A 23,350-nucleotide genomic window follows, 5' to 3' on the forward strand; every position below is an offset into this window, starting at 1 on the left:
TGTTTACACAGGTATCCATAGGTATCCTTTTCATCTAGCACCACCAGCAGGTCAAAGTTATTACTTATACAGTGAAATATCTCTGTCTACCAAATGGATTGTCATTGTGATGTTTCACAGCAATGTTTCCTAATAACATTGACCCCCCGACATTGACATTTGTGCTTTGTGGTGAAATGTCTCATTCCTGCATTTTGCGGATGGTTTTAAGCACTCAAAATAGCAAGTATAAGTACAGGAGATGACAAATAGAGACCTGCTAAACATGAGCATGCCAGCATGTTTACATTAGCATTTAGGTAGACTACCTATCTAGCCATTGTTTGGACTATGTTAATTATTCAGCTTAGGTTCTGAGAGACACAGGGCTATAATCTTAAAACTACACAAGGAGGGACACCAGATACATATCTGTAGCTACAGTGCCCACAAAAATTCAATTCCACAGTGCTATCTGCAGACATGTCCAGCAAGGATGTCTTAGTCTACACATAGTACCACTGCCAGTTGAAATGTAAAGGGTAGGTTTGGCACGACAGCAAGTGGGAATATGAGCTCTTATTCTCCAAAAACGGTCTAATTTATCCCCTCGATACCTCTTGAACTCTTAATGACTCTTCCTAAGCTCCAGTTCGTGGCCCTTCCTGGCTGTGTGAGCCGGGCTGTGTCTTCCTGTACTCTAATAAAACCTTAAGTGAGCAAAAATGTCTTTCATAAAATGTGTCGGTTCAACAGCTTTATCATCTTGGCTGTAGCAAATGTCAAATGGGAGAGTTTCATTGGCACTCTATCAAAGTCTCTCATAAAATGGTCAATAAAACTTTACATGGTCCATGAAATCATCTATTTATTAAGAATGTAGTTACACAAGTCAAATGTGTGTTGGTTTCTTAAACCTTTCATGAATTACTGAGCAGTACACAGTTTGTAGAAATTATTTAAATCTTTGCTTCTGCACGTATCTAAGAATTGCAAGTGACTTTCATCATCTTTCGCTGGATCTGTGGTGTTGTTGGAGGTCAGAAAGATAAACTGCACAAACCTTTTTAAAAAATGGGCATGGGAGTTTTTCCATGAGAGTGCAGCTGTGCTAGAGCACCTCAAATATTACTTCAAAGACCAAAAGAAAGATGTTTTTCTCCATTTTCGTTTCCAGACAATGCTCTCTCTTTGCCCTTTCAAAGATTGCTAAAAGGGCACGTTAATTAGCCCTGCAACAGTTAAGACAGCTGTTAACCTCGGCAATCTCAGCGGCCAGGCCTCATGACATGAAAAATAAAAACCCACACTGGTGCAGCCAGGACAATAGATCATAAGAGGCATCAATAAATAATTACATTTAAATGTCTCTTAATGAGTGGAGTTTGCTGACTGGGCCAATGTTTATGGCCTCTGATGAAACTGCACGCACAAGGCATCCATAATACAGAATGTCATAAAAGACTGGCCTGTTAATGGCTCTCAGTGCTCTGACTGCCATGATAACAGCATCCTCAATTACACACTGACGACATGCTACAACTAGATATGCAAACACACTGATATTTCCTTTGAAATGTTTGCTGTCTCAGCACGGCCGCTTTGCATTTATTAGTTATTGTAATTATGGATTTTATGGTGTGGGATTTTGGGAAGTAGCATTTAGTTTTTAATAAAAATGGTAAAGTTAAAGGGTTGGTCCAAACAAAACCACAACATAGTTTTCTGCCACCACCCCATACAAATTTGTGTTTGTGGTGCTCACCACATTGGAAAATGACATTTTACACTTAGAAACTTAAAAGGCAGCTTATTTTCCAGAGACAGTTTTCTTCAATGGAAAGTGGGTCTAGTTGACAGTGAAGTCTGTGGAACCAGGACACTGTTGTTGGTATTTCATTTTTAAGATGTCATTTTTCTCAATACTCTCAGTGCTACAAACTCACTTGTATTTACCTCCATTGGATTGTGGTGAAATAAGTAATCAAAGAGGTATAGTAACTATAACTGTTAACTAACTATAAACAATAGGGTTGTGCTGAGTACTGCTTTTGGCACTTTAAAGCTTTACTGGTGAATATTTGAAGATTTGACTTGGGGGGTGGGAAGGCTAACCGCTTCGCAACAGTCTTGTAGCACAAATAACAACAAGATCTTTAACCTAAACAACAGAATAGGCCGTTTCTCAATACCACCCATAACAACACATATGAGCGATAATAAAGGAAAATTGACCAAAACAGCTAAATCTGCAAGTTTACAGAATCGGGGAATGCTCCGAAACACTGACAGCACATGAAGCAGCACAGAGGACGGAACAAAATTGAGTCATAGCTGCACCCGATGGAATCTATGATCCTCTCAGGATTACCAGGGTTCAGGTTTGAACCGGTCTTTTAAAAAGTTCCTCAGTTCTGTAACAGTCACTTCTTTTACAGATGCTTCTTTATTGTCATTCATGCAGGAGGAGCTTCAGCAATCGAGCATTTGGACACCAATTACATGCCAATGGTCGAAGCTTTGGAGTATTGGGGTCAACCCTAATTAACTAATTTACTATTAACTGACTACCTATTAACTACACACCAAATAAATAACTGTAAGATTTGAAATAACATGACCCCCTTTGACTGTCAAGCAGTGCACCATAATAGGATACAGCGTGTCTGTGTGTATGTGTATGTGTGTGTGTGTGTGTGTGTGTGTGTGTGTGCGCGCGCATTAAAAAAATATGTGACTTTTCCTGAACCTCGACACGCCTGACAGACAAGAAACCAAACGTATGACTGAGGAAACAAAGAACGTTTAATCCAAGCGTGTTCGACATGACGGCTGTGGGTGAGATGCTCCTTCAGGTGCACTGGCCTCTTATCTACGTGGCTGCCTTCTTAATTATTCATCAAGGTGTGAGTGTGTGTGTGTGTGTGTCTGTGTGTGTGTTTATGTCTGGGGCACTGGGACCTGTAAAGGCTTCGCGAGATGATGAGCGCGTTAAGACACATGAAACAGGTGCAGCGGCGCCCCGGCACAGCATGTGACCACACACGCAGGCACAATCAGACGCATAGACGAGGGTAAACACATACACATGCATGTGTCACTGACAACTGAGTGTTGCAAAGCACAGGGGAGTGCACCAGTTTGATGGTGTCATGCTGGGAAGGGGTGTGAGGAAATAAGAAGACAATAGGGTGACTTCTGTTGCAGCGCTATGGCTCATTTTTACTGTTATTTTGGCACACGCACACACACACACACACACACACACACACACACACACACACAGCCTCGCACCACTACCTGTAGAACAATGTGCTGTCTCTCTGCTGTCTGCTCTGTGGCATCAGCCGGGGTCTCCAGTGATCGCAGCTGACAAGCCCAGAACAGCCGTCACCTCCAAACAGATATACAGACATCTACACAAACACACAGATATACTCAAACACACACGCTCTCCTTTCTTCCAACGTCATGGATATTTATCACCCTAAATAATTAATGTGGTGTGCTGGGACTGTGCGGTTACCAAAGCACTACCATGCTGGGGATTAGAGGAAGTGCAGAGGCGTGTTTTGGTGAAGGGACGCCGAGGCAAAACAAAAACAAAGTTTCAAAAGAAAAATACGAAAGAAAAGAAATGACTGGAAATTGGTATTGAACAACAAAAAATGAGTGGTCAAAGAACAGGAACAGGCAACAATCAAACTGTCATTTTTAAGCATTAATGTTTAGACAGATAATCCGATGAAATAGCCCGTCCTTTCTGAAGGTTATAATGGTCTGTTTTTTTGGCTAATTAGATGATTACAGAAGTGCTGATTCACCTTTATGATCACTCTGAAGGCTGTGCTGTTGAACTGTTGACAGGTGTTCCTTATAATTTATCCAAATAATATAATACAACATCAGCACAAACTAAAGTCTCCAAAATGACCATAAAGTTGAATCATCAACTCTCGGATCACCAAATTAATAACAAATAAACAAAAACTGAACATTATAACCATCATAAAGGCTGGATTAATTACAAGGCTTGTTGTTTTAGACTGCATTAGATTGCGTTTGGGGAACCGATACTCTATATAAAAGGCTATCTTGGTTGCTTGTTTGGTTTTTGGGAGCCAGAATAAAAAGCTTTACTGAAACATTAGGGATTGGTGCTAGAAATATTAATTTGGATGCAAATTTTTGCTAGAGAAAAACAAAAAACTTACTTTTTTTTTACTTTCAATATTTTTGTACAGCTGAACAAGACTTTTTAAGCAATCAAAATATTAACTTGCATGAACAGAAAACTAACTTTAAAAGATGTAAATACAGACAACACCTCAAAATAAGTTGAATGTACACAGTGGCATAAAGGGGACTATCAATTTAAATAATGAACATCATGCTGTATTTAAGGAGACGATGTGATTGAGGCTATAAAGTCATTCTGAAATGTTTACAGAGTTAATAAATCAAGTGAGGAGTAGTCTTTTTGCAGCCTGTAGCATCGCCCCCTGCTGGCCATTAGAGAGAATGCAGGTTTAAGGCACTTCAGCATTGGCTTTACTATTCAGACCCTATGTCCACTTTTTTATACAGACTCTGGGTTTATACAAACAGGTGAGGAGTGTATTTAAGCCACTATGTACATAACATGAAACTTCCTAACTTTAGTGGCCCCTGGAAGGACTTGTCATCTCATGGAGTCACAGTGAATGTTGTCTCTGTACTCTTCTGTTGTTCCATGGGTGAGTTCAATTTAAACTCTGTACTTTTAGTCTATTTGTCATTTTCTGCAAACAGGATTAATGCTGGACCACAATGCTGCCAGAACATCCTCACCACCACTGGCTTCCTTTGTGGCCCACTGCAGTCTTTCATTGCATCTAATCACACAGTGGCTGATTAGCTTCTAGTGTCACCTTTGAGTGTCACATGTGACCGGCCGTGGGTCCTGAGGCTTCATAACAAGCTTGAGCACTCTTCCTGACAGTGAGAAAGAAGATTAAAGGAAACAGGAGATAATAACTCTGCTCACTTCTGAGTCCTACATTTTGAAGACAGGCTCTTATCACATCATCATACTTAAACATCAAACGAGAACACAAATCAGGAGACAAAGCTAATTCCGCCATGGCTCGTTGAGTTGAAAGATGCATCGCAATTTTCTATCACAGACGTAGATTATGTTTAATGTTTCCTCATCTGCTGATGATGTTTCCGTGTGCAACGGGTCAACACCGAGGTTATAAATTATTACAACACGCGAGAGACGTGTTGTGTGCATCGCCGCGGGTTGCATTGTGACAGAAACATGTGCTGGGAGGTTAAACTACAAGCTTGCCTAGTTAAAGACAAGAATAGGGGTTACTTACACTTCCCTCACTCTACTGGGATGATTCACTTCAATGCAGTGAGGCAAACCCCTCCCCCACCTGCTTCTGCTGTATGGAAATGTATGAAGAATAGCCCTGGATTGGCCCAGACAGCAGCCATCCATCAGCACAGTGACAGAGGCAAGTCTCCCACTCTATTGTCCCCTACTATGAGTGTGTGAATGAAGATGGTCAGATTTGGGCTCCGATAACTCCAACCACCCCGGGCTTTGGCCCCAGGCACATCAATCAGTAGGCGATACAGTATCTGATCATTAGACAGCCTCCCCCTACGCAGACATAAGCTGAAAGTATATCAGCCAGCCAGCCCAGTGGGCTCTTAGGAGAGCATCGCATCCCAGAGACAAGTACTCCTCACAGAGTAAACAGACTCATAAAATCCCCATAGAAGAGCCAATTATGCCAGGAACCTGACATCTCCTTGTCGTAAAAGCTACGGGAGGCCGTAACTATCGGACAGCACGTGAAATACAGCCAGTTGTTATCGCCGCCCATTTGTGGCGATTAAAAGCCACCCCGGAGACCTGTGGTACTGGGTAAGGAGGGCATTCTGAATGCCTTGCCTCACCGTATGGCACAGCTCCGGGAGGCCTCCGGAGGGAGCTCCCTGTGCCAAGCAATCCTCTCTGTGAATGGCTGATTTATCACCAGCCATCCACAGCTAATGTACCAGGCTCTCTGGCTCTCCTGGTTGGCCCACGTTGATAGAAGCCTGCTTTATTATTATCTGCACTGGCATCGAAGACTGAGCAGCTTGTATTATTCATAAGATCACCCACATTTCCTCATCCAAACACGAGATACATTATGCAGAGTGCAAATGCAGGTCTGATTTATGGCCTTTTGTTGTGTACAAACACACACATTGATAAGATGGAAAGATCTGTGAAGTAACGTTGCCTCTTAATGCAGGTAAAAAATGGGAATCGAGGGTGAAACTGGAATAAAAATTCTATGAGTATGCTACCAAAATGATGAATCACGCTGCCTCAGCCTTGCAAGGCACGGCAAGTTCTCCGTCCACAGGCAGCTGACTCAAGACAAAGAGAATAGCAAATTATAGAATCGCTCAATATCATGCACTGAATGAGGCTGAGAAATAAAGTCTTATTCTCTCCTCTGACATCCCCATACGCTACCGGCCCGGTGAATTTTATGTACCACAAAACAACACTAAATTATGGACAAAAAAGCATTGTCTCTCCTTTCTTTCCAGCATGTATCAGCTCAAGCCAATTACACAGCCCTAAAAACAATAAGGAGTAAAGCCGCTTTCTGCAACAGGGGGGCAACTACTCACTTTGATTAGGCACAGACTGCTAGCTGACATTGATTTTAGCCCTCCCTCTGTTGGAAAGAGGACATTTCTGTCATTTGTATAGAAGGAGATTTTCCAAGCATTATCGTGGAAACAATCATGCACCTAAAAGGATGCAGAAAAATGCATGCAATCATTATTTCTCTTTTTGTCTCTCTTTTGTGTCAAACTCTTTCAGTGCACACACCCAATCATTACCTTTGTTTTCTTAATTTCCCTCTGTTACACTCTCTCTCGCACACATATCTAGCCAAAAACAAACACGCATATATACACACTTTCACAGCTAAACGCCTCCAATCACTCTCATCAGTAATCTGCGAGTGTTCGAGGCTCTGATAGTCCAAGGCTATTGATTTCACAGTGCAGCAGCACTCAGCGGTCATTTGCAGTGATGAGGGAAGACAATCGCAGCCAAATCGTCCCTGGCATTTATTAGGAGGCTAAGCGGAGGAAACCAACTAGTGAGAGTCTATTGAAACTTAATCAACAACTGGTGCAAGCTAATGGGGAGAACAACAGGCGAGTTTGTCTTGGTTCTCCCAGCGGGTCAATCTGGCCACTGGAAGCTGTTAAAACAACTAGAAATCAACACACAAAAGTGCTTCCTATCAGTAATCCATTTGGTGGTTCCGTGCAGAGTTTCTCAGCTATTCTCGTAGTTCTGAGCCATACGACACCAAATACACACCCACTTTTTTGTGAAATAAAAAACATGAAAGGCTCGGCATGCCGTTATGTGAGCTCTATATGATCCACTTCATACAGAAGAGAAGCAGAGTGCATAGCTTAGATGAGTCACACTGGGAGAGAAGACGAGAGATGAGGGAGAGCTGAGCAGCACATCAACACAAAATCCTTTCAAGTATTGGAAAGATGGTGCTCTTCTATGCTGTTGTCTTGAAGAGGTTTCCAATACAGAGGAAACCAGAGCAAAGAAACACAATCCAGTACTCAGAAGAGTTCACTTCACAGACTTGTGCAAACAGACACAGGTGTATTTTTGTATATGTACTGTTTCCGTTTCCAATTTTTACCACTTCTCATAAAATATATATTGAAAGAGAGCATTTTCACCACTTTGCGAATTGATTTTTTTTTTATGTCTCCATGCATCTAATGTTGTTTTACAACTACATGAACAAAATAATCCTCTTGCAACTTGCATGGATCAGGAAATCTTCAAATTAGAATGAAAAAAATGGGGAGAAATGGGTTACAAAAATCGTGGGATAAAAAATTATTTAAAAAAAAAAAATTATTACGCACCAAAAACTTTTTTCTAATGGATAAGCTTGAGAGGTCAGTCTTGCTCTTGGAAACTTTGACAAAAGTGTCTGAACTCAAACTCGTTCTGGAGCTTTCGACTTTATCACATGGTCTCTTTTTTGCTATGAAGAAAAAAATATTTGAATATATATTTTTTGAATATTTGAAATATTCAACTCTGTGTATACATGTTGTCACTGAGGACCAAACAGCAAAAAGGGCAAAAACACATCTATGTGAATCAAACACACGCAGCTGTCAGATGTGCAGCAAAACATCTAAACAAGTTCTCATGAAGCAATCTATTCCCATCTATCCTAATTACCTTAATAACTACAAATCAACAGCCTCGCCAACATCTGTAGCAGGCTGCAAATAAATAAGACTGCACACATGTACTTTCTGCCATCTGCTGGTGAGAGAGTGCCATTACACTCCCCACATGTACTCCGCTGTGCTCCCACTCAGGTTTGAATTGCTGAACTCAAATCAATGCACAAGAGAAATATCCACCACCGCACTTGCTTTTCAACCTAATCTGCCAAACAAACAGCATTTAATGAGAAACACATGACGAGCAAAAACAATGTGTTCTCAATGTGTGGGGGCTGCAGCGAAGCCAAACCCAATCTGGAGCGCTGCGATAGAATCAGATGTAGTGAGAGATTGGCGTTGCTTTCTGTTGGCACAACCAGATGGAGGTCTGGTACCAACACCAGTGCTGTGACCTCAACATGCTGACTCAACACCACCAGCTGTACCGTGGCCCAATAGATCTGGCTCACTGTTGGCGGTAGTTACACAAACATGCACGCATAAACACACATGCAGATTGTGATCTGCCTCCTGCTCCACATGGTGGAGATCAATTAGCAGGAAATGAAGCAGGGAGAAAAAACTGACGTATGTGTGTTGCCTTGTGAAAAAAACACTGCAAATTCAAACTCACACACGCATATCAAGGCTCCCACACCCTCATGTGCTCCTCTACTGATGAAGAGGCATGAGATTTTGAACATTGGTTTCTCTTTGCAAGAAGCTCAATCACCAAAAGGGGTGCTTGTAGGAAACCGTCACAATTGCCAGTTCAAAGAAATGTGTCCTTTTTTAATTAATGGGAATCATATAGAGCTCTGATAGCACGACACAGTCCTCACAGTCCTAATTGTTGCTGTTCAAACAAGCCATCATTTCCTTGACAAATTTATATTAGGGCTCATGCATTTAAACAACTCAGTTATGTAAAAAAAATATGTACCATAGTTTTTGGAAGAAAAACAACAACAATATTCTCATGCCAATTGCCCTCTATGGCCTGTGTTTGACCTCAGCTTTAAGGCTTTTCTTTTAGGATTTGAGACTCCAACTGAGATGCCTGGAAGTGAATATTGCTATCAAAAAGCAAAATAATGATCTTTGAGGCTATGATACTTTAGATACTGTAATGTAGTCAATGGTGATGAAATGACTGCACAATGTTTCAGAATTCCATTATCTGCTTGACTGGAAAAAAGAACATGTAATAGGTTTATTTGAAACGATTACTTTTCCTTCCAAGATATTGAAACTATTATGAATAAAACTCTATCTGTGGGACAACATTGATAACAATGAATATTCATACTCAATTACTCTGCAAGCCCATTTAGCTAATTAAAAAATACATCACTCAGTCAGAGTTCCTTTTCTCAATTCCAGCAATAACATGAAGGCGATGATTGGAATAGAATTAAACAGCTCTATCTGGCTGCAAAAATAATACACTGAGCCTGTCACTAACTAGTTCCTAAGAGGTCACGCTACAGCAGGCAAACACTGCTCTCTGGCTATTACAGGAAGGAGCCTGTTCAGTCATTGTAATGGGGAAGACTTGAGATTTAATGTTGCGGTTGTTTAAATAATATTATTATTATTATTGAATAATGGGATGAGTCTTTCAACCAGAAATAACAAGTTAATTTTCATGAGTTGCTGGAAGAGAAAGCCTGTGTTTTTATGAGGTAGAAACTGAGGGGCAGTGATTGTTATTTAGGCTGCTCAGCGGTCAAATAAAAGTATTTGTGAACACAGGTTGTAAAATGTGCAATAACCTTCTTTATGGGAAGGAATTTCAATTGTTCTCAATGCAATGGAAATATTTAAATCATCTTCATTATCACTTTATTTTAACATTTCAGGATGGTTTGTTGGTCAGCCTGAATCTCATTATCAGGACATTTTACAGAAACATTCATGGTTCCCAGAGGATGAATCATACTAAGTTTGGTGATTCCAAAACTTTTCAAACCAAAAGGTACACATTCAAATTCAGAACAACGACTGGTTGGTTTGCAATTAAGTCTGGTAAACACATTAATAATCCCCTCAGGATGAATTGTAATGCAACCACGTTTCATCTAGCTGCAGAGCGTCAAAGTTGCTAAACTAATGACATTCTGGTTCAGCTTCAGTTCGGTGCTAATTAGCAAATGCTAGCATGTGAGCACATTTAACTAAGATGACAAACATGGTAAACATTGAACCAGTTAAACATCTGTTTGCAGTGTACGCATGATAGAACAGTCTCACAGAGCTTTTTGCATGACTATAGACTCTTAATCTTGCTCATAAATAACCGGAAAAAAAGACAATTGACTCACTTAAATTTCGTTTTTAAATTTAGTTCTACTGGTTTTTAATCACACAATTTACTGCCTTGCTGTTCACAGTAAGGTCTGTGAATTATCTAAAGCAAAGAGGACATTAATTCTTCATCATCCTTCAGAGCTGTGTGAACCACAAACAAAATCCCTCCTTTGTACAGGGATGAAGGCAGAAATCTCAAAGACAGATATCTTCAAATCTAGACAAAGAAAACCAGAACTGTCTGCATGACTAGATATCACTACAGCTAACTGAAACCAATGCAGTTTCTGCCAGAACCTGGCTGTGTGTTTGCCTGCATTTTGTATGCTGCTGTTTGCAGATCTGAAACAAAATGCACTGTTTTCTTCCACTCAACAATGCCCGACACAGGCGAGTGTTGGCCTTCAAGATGAAATAAGAGCGAGGATTCAAAGGGGGTAGGCTTGTTTTGATCCCCTGTCTTGGCAGGCGCACTGTGCCGTGCCAGTGTTTGCTAATACCCTGGACGCACCTGGCATATTACACAGGCTTATCCCTCTCCTCAACACCTCCCTAATGTACTGCACCAGTCTTCCACTGTACAGTTGTTTCTCTGACTATAAGGCAGCCTCTGCCCAGATGTAATTAAGTCCTAATCCTCCTGTCGACAAAAGCAGAGGCAGCCTTAATTCAGTTTGCAGATGAATGTGCAGTAAATACAGTCTGCAGGCATGGCGCTTTGATGATACTGCACTAACAGTGAAAGGCCAAAGGTAATGTCACGGTCTCCTCTGACAAAGGCCATGATGTGTAGCCCGACATGATCCACAGAGGCATTTTAAACTCCCCAGATTATCTGTAATGGATTCAACAGTGTGAGGCCCCAGTGTTTTTACGGGTTCAGGCTTAAGTGACAATAAACGTGCGGACAGCTCAGCGCTGGCTGCTACGTTAGGTTGTTTCATGTACGAGTGACCACGACAAATGAAAGTCTTTGATTCGAATCAAAGCTTTGTTCCATCAGAGGACGTGTGCACCGACTTTAGATGTTTTTGCAATAATATATGTTGCTTTTGTTTAAGAAACCCAGTGACCAGTGTGTTTGGTGACTCCTAGTGGCATCAGAAAAGACACAATAGCAAAAGTAAATGCACCCATATAACCAGTACGACCACAACCTGACTAAAGCTACACAAACCTGCTATAATTACATAAAACATCTTCATATTGGAGGTTTAAGAAGACTTGGCCATATTTCTCCAATAATTTTCTTATCCAATTGCTTAAAACGGCAATAAACACATTTCTTACTTTAACTTTATTATCATTCATTCAATCATTATAAAGGAAATGTAGATTGCACAATGTAACGGCTATTTAATGACGCCATCGACATTTAGATTACTTCCCTAGAAGTCTCGCTTTCACTGTGCAATTATGACTGACACCCAGGATAATGAAGTCTGGATTTACAGCACAAAACACAAAAAGAAAAGTACAAAAGAGAGTACAAAATAATAACAGAGCCTCTGTAGCCTGAACAAAGACGGCAAACTCTCTGTTGCCTCCCACATTGTCATCGGCTGTACATTACAGTTTCACTCCTTACGTTCTTACATTTTAGCAATAAAAGTTTTGGACACATACACTGCATCACTGCTAACCAGAGAACATTTCACTCAGTGGCAACTCAACAAAGTAGCTTACAGTAGCTGTCCTAGTGGACTAGTAGTGGACAATTGGAACAACCATAGTTACTGTGAACTCTACACAGCAAAAGTAAGAGCCTTCAATGGAAGAAGCAAAGAAGGAGAAGAGAAAGAGTGATAAAAACACAAAACATGCCTACTTATTAATGCGACCTGTTGTACTCTGCCTGTAATCACAGCACTGAGATCAGGGTTCCCAATTCAAAGAAGGATTCTTACAGTCATTTCTGGCTTTGGGCTGTAGCCTTGTTGCTAATAGGCACATAAACCTGTTTCTTTATTCTTACAACTTCAGCCAACAAATGTGAAACATAGTTATAGTACTAGACAGGCCTCGGGAAACACGTTCACCTTGCCTTTACCTAGAACCAATGCACTCAAAAGGTCAGTTATGTATAGAGCTGTAGCTCACTGGAACAGTCTCCCCCACACTTGATCATTACCAGTGGAGCGTCGAGTTTTAAACTGAAACTGAGAGAAGCAGTGTTTAGTCATAATCTTATGCTGCAATAATCTTCTATGAAAATATGAAATCATGTTAAGTTGAACTCAAGTATGTTAATACATCTGCATTGAACGTCATGGTAAAATGTATGCTTACCTCGTATACTCTTCTATAATCATGTAACTCTTTTTATAATCATGCCTTGTACTACTTAATATATATTAAAATCATGTTAATATACATTATAATATTGTTAGGATGAATGACTTCATGTTATTATCTGTATAAATGCTGTAATGATGTAATTGTGTAATAATTGTTTGATTTAATGTGGACCCCAGGAAGAATAGTCTTCATCTCTATGAAGACTAATGGGGATCCAAAGGATACAATAAACAATAAACAATATATGAAGAAGTAAATTAATCCATCTACTAGAAAACATGTGATCACTGTCTCTGTGGTGCAGGTTGTTTGGAACAAACAGTCCTGTGTCATTTCTACCTCTGAGGAAAAAGAAAACAGATCCAGTTGTCTTTGTGACAGCAGCAGCAGCACCAACTGGAAACACTAGGCCGGGGGGAAGAGTTGAGAAGTTGCAAAACATTTAGTAGAATACTTGATTATAATCCCATGATGCTGGTACTGGCTATGCTGGGTTTTTAGAAGAGCACTGGCTCTTAGTTCTCACCGTGGACAGTCTAGCCACAACTCTACCTCATTACAAGCTGTGTGGAGAGTCCTGATGATAGAGGGGCCACTGCTGTGGGTGTGTGTGTGTGTACGCAGCTGGTAGTGTACACTTGTGTACATGCTGACTCAAGGCTTTCACTGTAATCTCCCCGTAACAGCTGTAGGTTAAGCCACATGTTTATCAAGTCTAGTGGGAAATCAGTAGGTGCGTGTGAGTTCAAAAGACATCAGGTTACTGACTAACCGAACCCCCCGGTGGTGGTAAAGATGGGAACAGAGGGGGCGACTGAATTGAGATCGGACCACAGATATTTAGTTGGTGAATCAACTTCACAACAAGCCATTTTCTCATCACACTCGGAGACAGAGGGGAACGTTTGGTTGCACGAGAGCTCTGGTGGAGCTTTCCGTGACATCAGTTAGAAGTGGGGTCCACATCATCTGTGCCAGCTGTGTATTACAAGTGTCTTTGAACAACGTTTCTATATTTAAAAAAATCTGCCTGTGTATGCCTGCATGGATCTATGTCTGAGTATAAATAAGCAGTTACATACGCAGTGGGATTCCTTAAAACCATGTGAGGAAGCGACCTGCAAAGTTCATCAGTTTCTATGCAGCCTCCCAGTTTACGGCCTCGCTGACACTAGGCTCTTTTCCAGATGTTGGCTGATGGATCCTGAACTCGAGGCTCTCAATCCAGTTCACAGAGAAGCAGCAGAGAGCAGCGAGCTGCAGTCATTAAGGTGTGAATAAAGCCAAGCGTTCTCCTCCTGAGTAACTGAGATGATGAATCACTGCCGTCACCGTGTGCTTCCTGCAGAAACACCTGAGAGCAGAGCTGCAGTACAGGACGGAGCGGCAATACATTAACATCTGCTCAGACAATGTTCCTGGGAAATAACAGTTTAGGAACTGTCCGCAGATAGAGAGAAAAAGAGAGAAAAGTCGATACTGGGACCTCATTATAACAAAGAGGCAAGTGCAGGTGTACACACAAGAATACAGAAGTAAAGTTTGTCGGATGCAAACACTCATTAAATCTTCACAAAAGACTAAATACAGTCGCTGCCATTTGTCAAAAATATGTTAAAAAAGGCTGAATATTTTGTCTATAAAATGCCAGAAAAATGTGGCAAGGTCAGACCAACACTCCTAAAGTAAAGTAAAGACTGGCAGTTCAGTTTTGGGGGCACGGTGGCGCAGTTGGTAGCACTCTCGCCTCAAGGTCCTGGGTTCGATTCCCGCCAGGACGCTGTGGGCGTTGGAGGCGTGTCCCCACCTCCATGTCTCCGGTGTCTGCAGAGCTGGTCGGTGTCGGCAAAAGGGCCTTTCTATGTGGAGTTTGCATGTTCTCCCCGTGTCCCCAGAGGATCTCACAAAAACATGCATTGATCCTGGTCGCTATAGAGCCTCCCTCTGGTCGGTCGGGGCGCCTGATGGGGGGGAGGAACCGGTGGGAATAACGTGATCCTCCCACGTGCTACGTCCCACCGGGGAATCTCCCCTGTCAGGTGTCAAGAAGCGGCCTGCTAACTCCACATGTATCGGAGGAAGCATGTGGCTAGTTCAGGGCTCTCCCCAGACCGACAGGGACGAGGTAGCGCCCCCAGGATCATGTCGTAGGACAAATTGGGTGATAAAATAAAATGGGTTACAAAATCGTGGGATAAAATTAAAATAAAAAATAAAAAAGACTGGCAGTTCAGAAGCTGAAATCAGTGAATGATTGGCATATTTGTTAGAGAACAATTACTTTCACAGTTGTGAATTTTCTGTTGACTGACTCTTGAATTATTGCTAAATTGTTTCATCTCAATATAATAAAACAATGAACTGTGTTCCTCACACATTTTTAAGTAGAGTCGTAGTAGAGTAGACAATAGTGTATTTCTGCCTCTGAAATATGGAGATGTCCTACTTTCTCTCTGGGAACTGGGATTATTCATATGCTATCGTTTTTTTTAACTACTACTTGACGATTAATTGAGAAAATAATCAGCAAATTAATCAGTAATAAACATAATTGAAAGCTGCAGTGCTATTTCAAAGAAAACAACAAGTACTATTAATACAAGTATAATAAAAAATGAATAGCTTTTTGTGTTTTATTAAACTGCGGTGCATTTTACTGACTTCTCATATTTTGTTCACCCTAATTATTTAAGTGAGGTAAGGGTAAATATTTGAAACACTTGACCATTATTATAACCTTAGTATTAAGAAGTTTTTACTGTTGGCTGTTGTCTTAGACTTCATTAATATTAGCCGAGTGTGTCTAATAAAGCAGCAACTTGAGGCATATACACACAGTCTGTATGTATGAGTCTGAATATTTCACTCTGCAGTTGTTTTCAATGAATATTAAGGAACATAAAATGTCATCAAAGTGTGAAAATCAAAACATTCCCTCAAACATCCAGCAGGCCAAACTAACCAACATCCCACCGACATTCAAAAAGGTCCTTTCAGCAAGTAAGGACAAATTTACCCAGAGTGCTCCTCTTTTACGAGCGCGGTGGTCTTTAGGGGAACGGTTTTCTTTTTCACGCCTGCTGCCTAAAACAACAGACCTGGACTTCTTGAGTACATACATGCAAACACGCACACACAAACAGACATTTACAGCTTAGGACAAAACCAACAAAAGGTGCATGATTCACTTCCACAGCCACTGCTCCAACCTTGGAATCTGAAGAACCTAATCTCAATATCTGCCTTATTAGCAAACACCAGCACTTGCCAAGAGCTTTGGAAAAACATCTTGTTTGCCAAACCAACACCTATGAAACTTAAACTAAAATGAGAGATAAGCAGCAGTGGGACATTAAATAAGACGTCTAAATGCTGCTAAAGAGGCATTGAACAATTATCTGAAATCTAATTGGTCTTAACTGAGAAATCAAGAGTAATGTGAGCTGAAGTTTGTTTTAGCAGCTTGGTGTGTGCGTGCGTGTCTGTCGAATTGGAGAGGAAATAGGAAATGGTGAGCAGGGCGGTCCCTCTCTCCCAGGCGAAGGATAAACAGCTGCCATGTAAATTCTGTGTAAATGATGTCCCAAACAGAGCAGAACAGGTACAGAAAACACCTCCAGAGGGCTAAAGCACACAAGACATGACAGCCCCATATTTACACCCTGACAGGGAGGAGTTGAAAGGGACTGTTTGATCGACTCAATTTCCATATCCACCAATCCCATTTTCTTGATCTGTCAGCTGTGAATGAAGCAGACAGCAGCTGTAAACCAATGACTTTATGCTATTTTATCTGAATACAAGCGTTCTCTCCTATTTCCAACAAAGTGCTTTGGGGAATTGGAGCACAAAGAGACTATAAAGCCGTCTAGACAAGCAGTAAAAAGATGTGTACAACTGTGTGCCCGACTGATTTGACCATTAGGCATCTGCCTTTGTTTTCAGCTACATATAAAATGTTTTTTTCCACATTTCTCAGGTAGTTAAATTAGATTTTTTTTCTCCCTCAACTACAGCAACGATGCCCAACTTCAATGGGAAAAAGATATTCACTTGTTTATCATTTTTATTTTGTGGCTCAGTCTGGGCGAGAGAAAAAAATCAAATCAACTGACATAAAAGCAGAGGTCATAAATCTATCTTTACTCTTGTTGCAAAGCAATCTCTTCTTGTCATCTTTTGTTATGGAAGCAAACAAACTGGCCTGCTTTGGTCCCCGCCTGTCACGCAAGATTGGATTTTGATGAGACCGATACTCGAGTGGCGTACCATCCACTCTAGCCTTCCCTTTTCTTTTCACTTGATCGGAACAAAAAGAAGAATTAGCTGGAGCTACTGTACTCTCACTCTCAGACAGGTGAAAAGGCCTCAGTCTCTCTTTCAGGAGCTCTTCAATAAAGTGTCTCAGGTCAACAAAACAGATGGTTGCTCTCATGTGCAGTCGACACTTTGACAGCTTTGGTAATGGATGATGAAAAGAGCCATCCATGGTGAAATACATGAAAATGTTTCCTTAGTTTCCAAACTTTGGGGATGTTGGCTGCAGAAAAGAAGGAGTGGGATGTGTTACCTCAACTGTGGTTTCATGTGTGTGTTCATCTGGTTTTAAACAAACATACAGGAAAATTACACGGACAAATGGAGACAACTGTATGTTTTTGCAGCGGTGACTAATCCTTTTACCTTTTCAGTGCCGTCTTGCTTCTATTATCCCTTTTCAGCATAGCAGAACAGGCTGACTCACACACAGCAACCTACTGCATTCACTGTCAGCCCACTGAACAGATCAGCTGGATCTACATCAGCATATCTCTGAGGTACATGGAAAAATATGCTGTGAATCGCATTAAGTCACAGTCTTAACGGTGGTTCTCTGCCATCTCACAGTAGTTCTCTGTCACAGCCGTTCTCTGCTTTCACACACAGTACTGAACAGGCTCTCGGCGAGCTGTTATTCAACAGCAGCCATAAGGATCATTGACAATAACGAACAACTGGCATCTGTGGGGCTGCTTATTGCTGGAGCCACTTCAACAACTAACTCAAAGGCTTCTTTGTTTGTGTTTTTAACAACAACGTCATTGTCCACAAAGCACCAGGGTGATGTTTTAAATCAAGAAACCTGAAAGCATTAGGACAAGGTGTAATTCATTTAATTAAGCTGACCGGCAGATCAGTCGACAGTTCTCTAACCATCCCCTGGACACCAATCAGGTTTAGCAGTAGTACTCTGGCACGGCAGCCTGTGGAGCTTTGGATTTGGATCCACATGCACTTGAAGAGTTTGGAGAGTTGTGGCTTTTCTTTCAGCTCTTCCAAAACCAAAACCAGTTATGCACTGTTCCAACGGTTTTTTGTTTTCTCTCCTGATACCAAAACTTTGGGGACCGAACAATACAGACGGCTGAACCAATATCAATACTTCATGAATAAGCTGTATGCCTTACTGTGTAGAAGTGACCAGGATCATTCTTTTATATGTAAGGCAACATCAGGCTTAAAAAAACATGACTTTGCTAGCTTTGTAAAAAAAAAAAATACAGATTGCAACAAATTAAAACATATTTAGACATTTACTGACTTGTAATTTGATATTAAAATAATAATAATAATAATAATAATAATAATAATAATAAAGAAATTGAATTGACCAGCCTCATTATCAGCGATATCTACTGATATCTATTGGTAATGGTGCATCCAAAGCCAAAACACAGTAACTACTGGTTCGGAATGGGACAAAAAAAAAAAGAAGTGTATTTCTCTACTTCCAAAATCCATTAAATGTAGTGAACTACATTATTTTGTAGGGCTACAAGTTGCATGACAAAAATCCCTGTTCAGAACTGGCACAATTGTGTAATATGTATATAACAATGTCAACTAAAAGCTCTGTTCTGATGTTCATTCAGAAAACCCAGTCAAACATGTTCACCAAATAAGTGTTATGTTTGGCAAAATCCTCATCTTCATAATATTTTTTCTTGTAAAAGTTAAAAATACCATTTTAAAATGAGAGCGATTGAGCAAACCAGTTGCTTGTATGCGTTTCTAAAGAAAGCCTCCAAACAGAGCAAAAACTCAGAGACGCAGACTTTACCAAGAAGGGTTAAACAGCAGGTTAATAGCTGCTTCCAGTATTTGCATGGCAACAAAGAGCATAGTAAACTGATCAGCTGAGCCATGAAATATGATTTGGGAACGATTCTTCAGACACCACATGAAAGCTGCTCAAATGTCCCATCTCCCAAAGTTACAGAAAGTAAGGAAAAGAACTGAGAAGGAAATTGTGTATCCACCCCTTAAATCAGATCCGCTACAGAGTTTAATGGGTTCTTTATTGGCCCATGTTACACCCTTCCACCAAGTTTAATAAAAGCCGGGCCAGTAGTTTTTTCCATAAACTAACTAACAAAAAGACAGAGAAACCACACCAAAAACATGATCTCCTTACCATGAAGGTAATATCAGTCAATTCCTCATCCTGCCGAACCATAATATGATGATGATATATGAAATTCTGGCATTTTTACCATGCATATTTATTAATTTGCACCACCCCTTCTCAGATAAACCACCTTAAGCAGCAGTCTTTTTGCATTATATTATGTTCGCATCCATCATCTGCATATTTAACATCTCTTTAAAAGTTTTTGATAGATATTGAGTCAGTGAGAGACTTTTGTTTCCAGCCAACTCACAAGTTAAACCTGCAGTTAATTGGCCAGCTAGAGCTGAAATCTGCAAGCTGTAGTTGTGATTTTATTCAGCAAAGCAAATGGTCATCAGCTGCTAATGAGAAGTCTGCTTCGTCTGGCTTTTGTAATTGGGGAATCATTGTTTTAAAAGTCTTATTTCCATTCTAGCACTGCGCTGACGTGCTATAACGGAAAACTTGTTTGGACGGTAGCTAAAGGGGTTTAGCAGAGGGTACAATTAGGCTTTCCAACCACACAAAGGGACCTCGAATGGGACAATCCATAACTGCTACTGGGATGTTTACTCGTCACCAAACTCTATTGTCTATGCAGACAGAAAGCCCATCAGTTTCCTAACAAAGTGGATTTCCACTAAACTGTAAAAAGTTTGTTTGATGAACTGCAACCCCGCTCTCTCAAGTATTGGAAAACCCATTTGGAAAGCAAGAGAAGAAAACACACAGTGAGAAAACTATTAAAGAGGCATTAGAGTGGAGTTTTTAGGCGAGAAAAAAAAAGGGTGCTGAAAATAGATGTGTTTCTGCCCAGCACTGGCAGAGGAGAGTGAACAGTTTTCCACATTAATCAAAAGTGAGTCTGTTGCACTCACAGCGTGCTGCAGGCAATTAGAGAGATACTTTATATGACCGTCACCTCGATTAAACCCATCCACCCTCAGCAGCAGCCCAAACACAACAGAGTCTCCGGCTGCTGGGTTAGTAACAAAAAACTTTTAGGCTACCTTGTGAGCTTACTATAACAAGAGCTATTATTAGATTTGGCAGCTACATGGGGAGGTTTGATAAATTATTCCCTGTGACAACAAAGACTTAAAATGAAGTCAGAAGCCGTGTCCGAGTAGTTTAGCCCATCAATTACATGCACCAAACACATTATGCACAAGCACAAAAGCAAACAGGGAATAATTAACATTGAATACAAGCTGTTAACACCAAAAGTGAGTATATTTGTTCATTTGTTTTTTAAATTTTCCAGCATGGCTACAGCAGGCATGTGCAAATGTCCATATGGGAGTGAAATACACTTCTCAAAGATTCTCAATCATATACTGTTTGTGTAAACTATAATCCATAATTTGCACAATGTCAATACAACTTTCATCTGGTTTTTCCCCCCTTAGAAATGTTTTGTTTCTGTTTTTTCCTTGTATGGCTGGACTTCAGTTAGGACGCAGTGATTCTAGATGAAATGTGATAATGTGCTCTGACCTCAAACTTTCCCAAAAATGGAGGAGACTAACCAGACACTGAAATTAGATCCAACGAAAAGAACAAAGACCATTTTAGAAGGATGGACAAAAAAAGTTGAAATCTAAGGACATGGACAGATTTCTCCACATAAGTCAGAAGCTTGAATCACTGAGTAGATCACATATTGCTGGCAAACATACACTGGTGACTACAATCATATATAAACCAATGTGATATTTAAACAATAAAGTCCTTTGTCAATAATAACACACTCTCTCTGTGAGAGAAAAAAAAGAGACCACACCACTGCAAATGACAAACAACAGGGTGTGAGGAGAGATTACCTCCTATAAGCTGTCTTCACGCAGAGTTTGCTACCACTCCATAGCATTCAGTGTGATCCCAGAGTCAATATTTACACAAAGAATCGTCTGGCAGCAGGGTTAAACCTGAGCTGAGGCAGCAGGTGAAACAGAGAAGGAAAGAAGTAAAAAATAAAAAAAACCCTGCTTTTAAAAACACCTAAATCCTAATATCAACAACATGGGGAAGTGTCTCAGTGGGCACTAACTGTGATACTGACGGATAAGAAACACACATACACTGCTGCTGGTGCTTCAGGGCATTTTGGATAAACACAACCAAAGCTTGTGTTCTAAAAGTTTTATGAATGAACCATAAATGTCAGTGTGTGCAGCAGGAAAGGGGAGAAGACACAGACACAAAGCTGTGAGCAGTAGGTGTGCTCCTCTTACCTCAGGTGCTTTGAGCTGCTCCTGTGGTTCTCCCTCTGCACATGTTGCTTTATCTGATATCTGGCTCTGCATGTCAGATCTCACATCTCTCTAATTCACACATCAAACACAAAAGTTTTGGAAATTACATCCAGTCTTGACTCAAAGTGAAACCATGATACTTTTCCATGCTAAACAGATGACATTAATAATTCCTCTCACCTTGTAGTACCCAGAGACCTGCTCTGCAATGCTGTTGATGTGCAGCATGTATTGGTGCAGCCTCCGTTGATACTTGAGAGCAGATAGCTGGGCCTCGTTCTGCAGAGAGGACACCTGGGCTAACAGGGACTGCTCCCTCCTGTTCCACCTGAGCCTCGCCATCCGGGCTTCGTGCTCCAGAGTTGCGCTTCTTTCTTCCAGCCTGTCGGTGACGGTGCGGAGCGCGTCCACACAGCAATGCTGTCCTTTGCTGATGTCCTCAGGGGACAGCAGGAGCCCGCATCCTTTCTGACACACACCTTCACCGCGATGGCCCGTCTGTAGCGGAGTCCGCGACTCCATCCCGCAGTTTGGGTTTAAAACTTGGCAGCTTGGGTCCTGTTCGGCGCAAGAAGTTGGGCAATCGGCGCACATAGTTTCCCTGTGCAGCGCAATGAGTTGGGACAAAGTTATTTTACAAGTCTGAGCACATGTCGACGTGAGTGCATTAAAAAAGTTTGACCGGTCTGCACTGCACACACTGAGCTGAGAGGTTGCGCCACTTCCCTCAGACATGAGATGAGATGTTGCTCTGAGCAGCGAAATCTGTCTGAGGAGGAAACTTCACCCCGCTGACTCACTCCTGCTCTCTCTGGCCAGGGGCATGTTTTCCTGCTGTTCACTAAAACTTCAGCTAATGTGTTTGAATTTTATTTAAAGGGACAGTTTACGCTGCAAAAAAATAGTGCCTAGTGCTGTTTGTTAAAGCTGAAGTAGGCAGGAAACTGGAAAAGACGAACAAAAATCGCTAGAATTTGAAGTAGAGTGAGACCTCTCTCTGCTGAAAATGTTTGCTCGACGGCCGGGTCAAACACTTTCTCATTTCACAGCTAAACAGTACACCAAAACATGTTTCTGAAAACATATGAGATGATAATATGCAATGAAGTAACATAATTATGATTCATATTTCAGGTGGGCTGCCTAGTTTGATAGTTTGACCGCAGTCCACGAGCAGTCATTAAAATGAGTTACAGGCTCTGATTGGTTGTGTTCGTTCAGGCGCGTTTCAATCTATTTTATGGTTTCAATCTAATGAGGAGCTTCAGGAGGAAGTACTATATCTGCAGGTACTACAGGACACGCCCACTACATGACACGCCCTCTTAAAGGTGGCAGCCTGGTCAAGCTAGGTGTCAAAACTACTTAGGTTTTGAGACAAAAACTTCTTGATAAGGTAGAAAAAGTTTATGGTTTGGAAGAAAATAAGTACTTGAAAGAAGTCGTCTAAAGGGGCGTGGCATGTAAAGTAAATGTATCTCGGCGCATCGTGCAGCCTACTCAACTGCAGTTGGAAACATTCTTTTTTTTTTTCATTAACCTTAACCACTTATCCGCACTTGGGTCGCGGGGGGCTGGAGCCTATCCCAGCTGACATTGGGCGAGAGGCGGGGTACACCCTGGACAGGTCGCCAGTTGACACATTAGAGACGGACAATCACACTCTCATTCACACCTATGGGCAATTTAGAGTCGCCAATTAAACCTAAGTGCATGTTTTTGGGCTGTGGGAGGCAGCCGGAGTACCCAGGGAGAACCCACGCTAAAACAGGAACACAGAAGAGCAGCAGGG

General features: G+C 41.2%; 1 protein-coding gene across 1 annotated transcript in view; it reads right to left on the reverse strand.

Annotated features, from left to right (window-relative positions):
* LOC131973872 (PDZ domain-containing RING finger protein 4-like) overlaps positions 1 to 22,384 on the reverse strand; it is a 137,829-nt gene extending 115,445 nt beyond the window's left edge. Inside the window, exons 1-2 of the mRNA XM_059335988.1 lie at positions 21,739 to 22,384; positions 21,538 to 21,627 (exon numbers count right to left, since the gene is read on the reverse strand). Coding sequence (XP_059191971.1) covers positions 21,538 to 21,627; positions 21,739 to 22,293 — 645 coding nt within the window. The 5' untranslated portion in view covers positions 22,294 to 22,384. The remainder of the gene's footprint in view (positions 1 to 21,537; positions 21,628 to 21,738) is intronic.
* Positions 22,385 to 23,350: the final 966 nt, after the last annotated feature.

Source organism: Centropristis striata, chromosome 6, assembly GCF_030273125.1.
Source record: "Centropristis striata isolate RG_2023a ecotype Rhode Island chromosome 6, C.striata_1.0, whole genome shotgun sequence".
NCBI classification, from domain to species: domain Eukaryota; kingdom Metazoa; phylum Chordata; class Actinopteri; order Perciformes; family Serranidae; genus Centropristis; species Centropristis striata.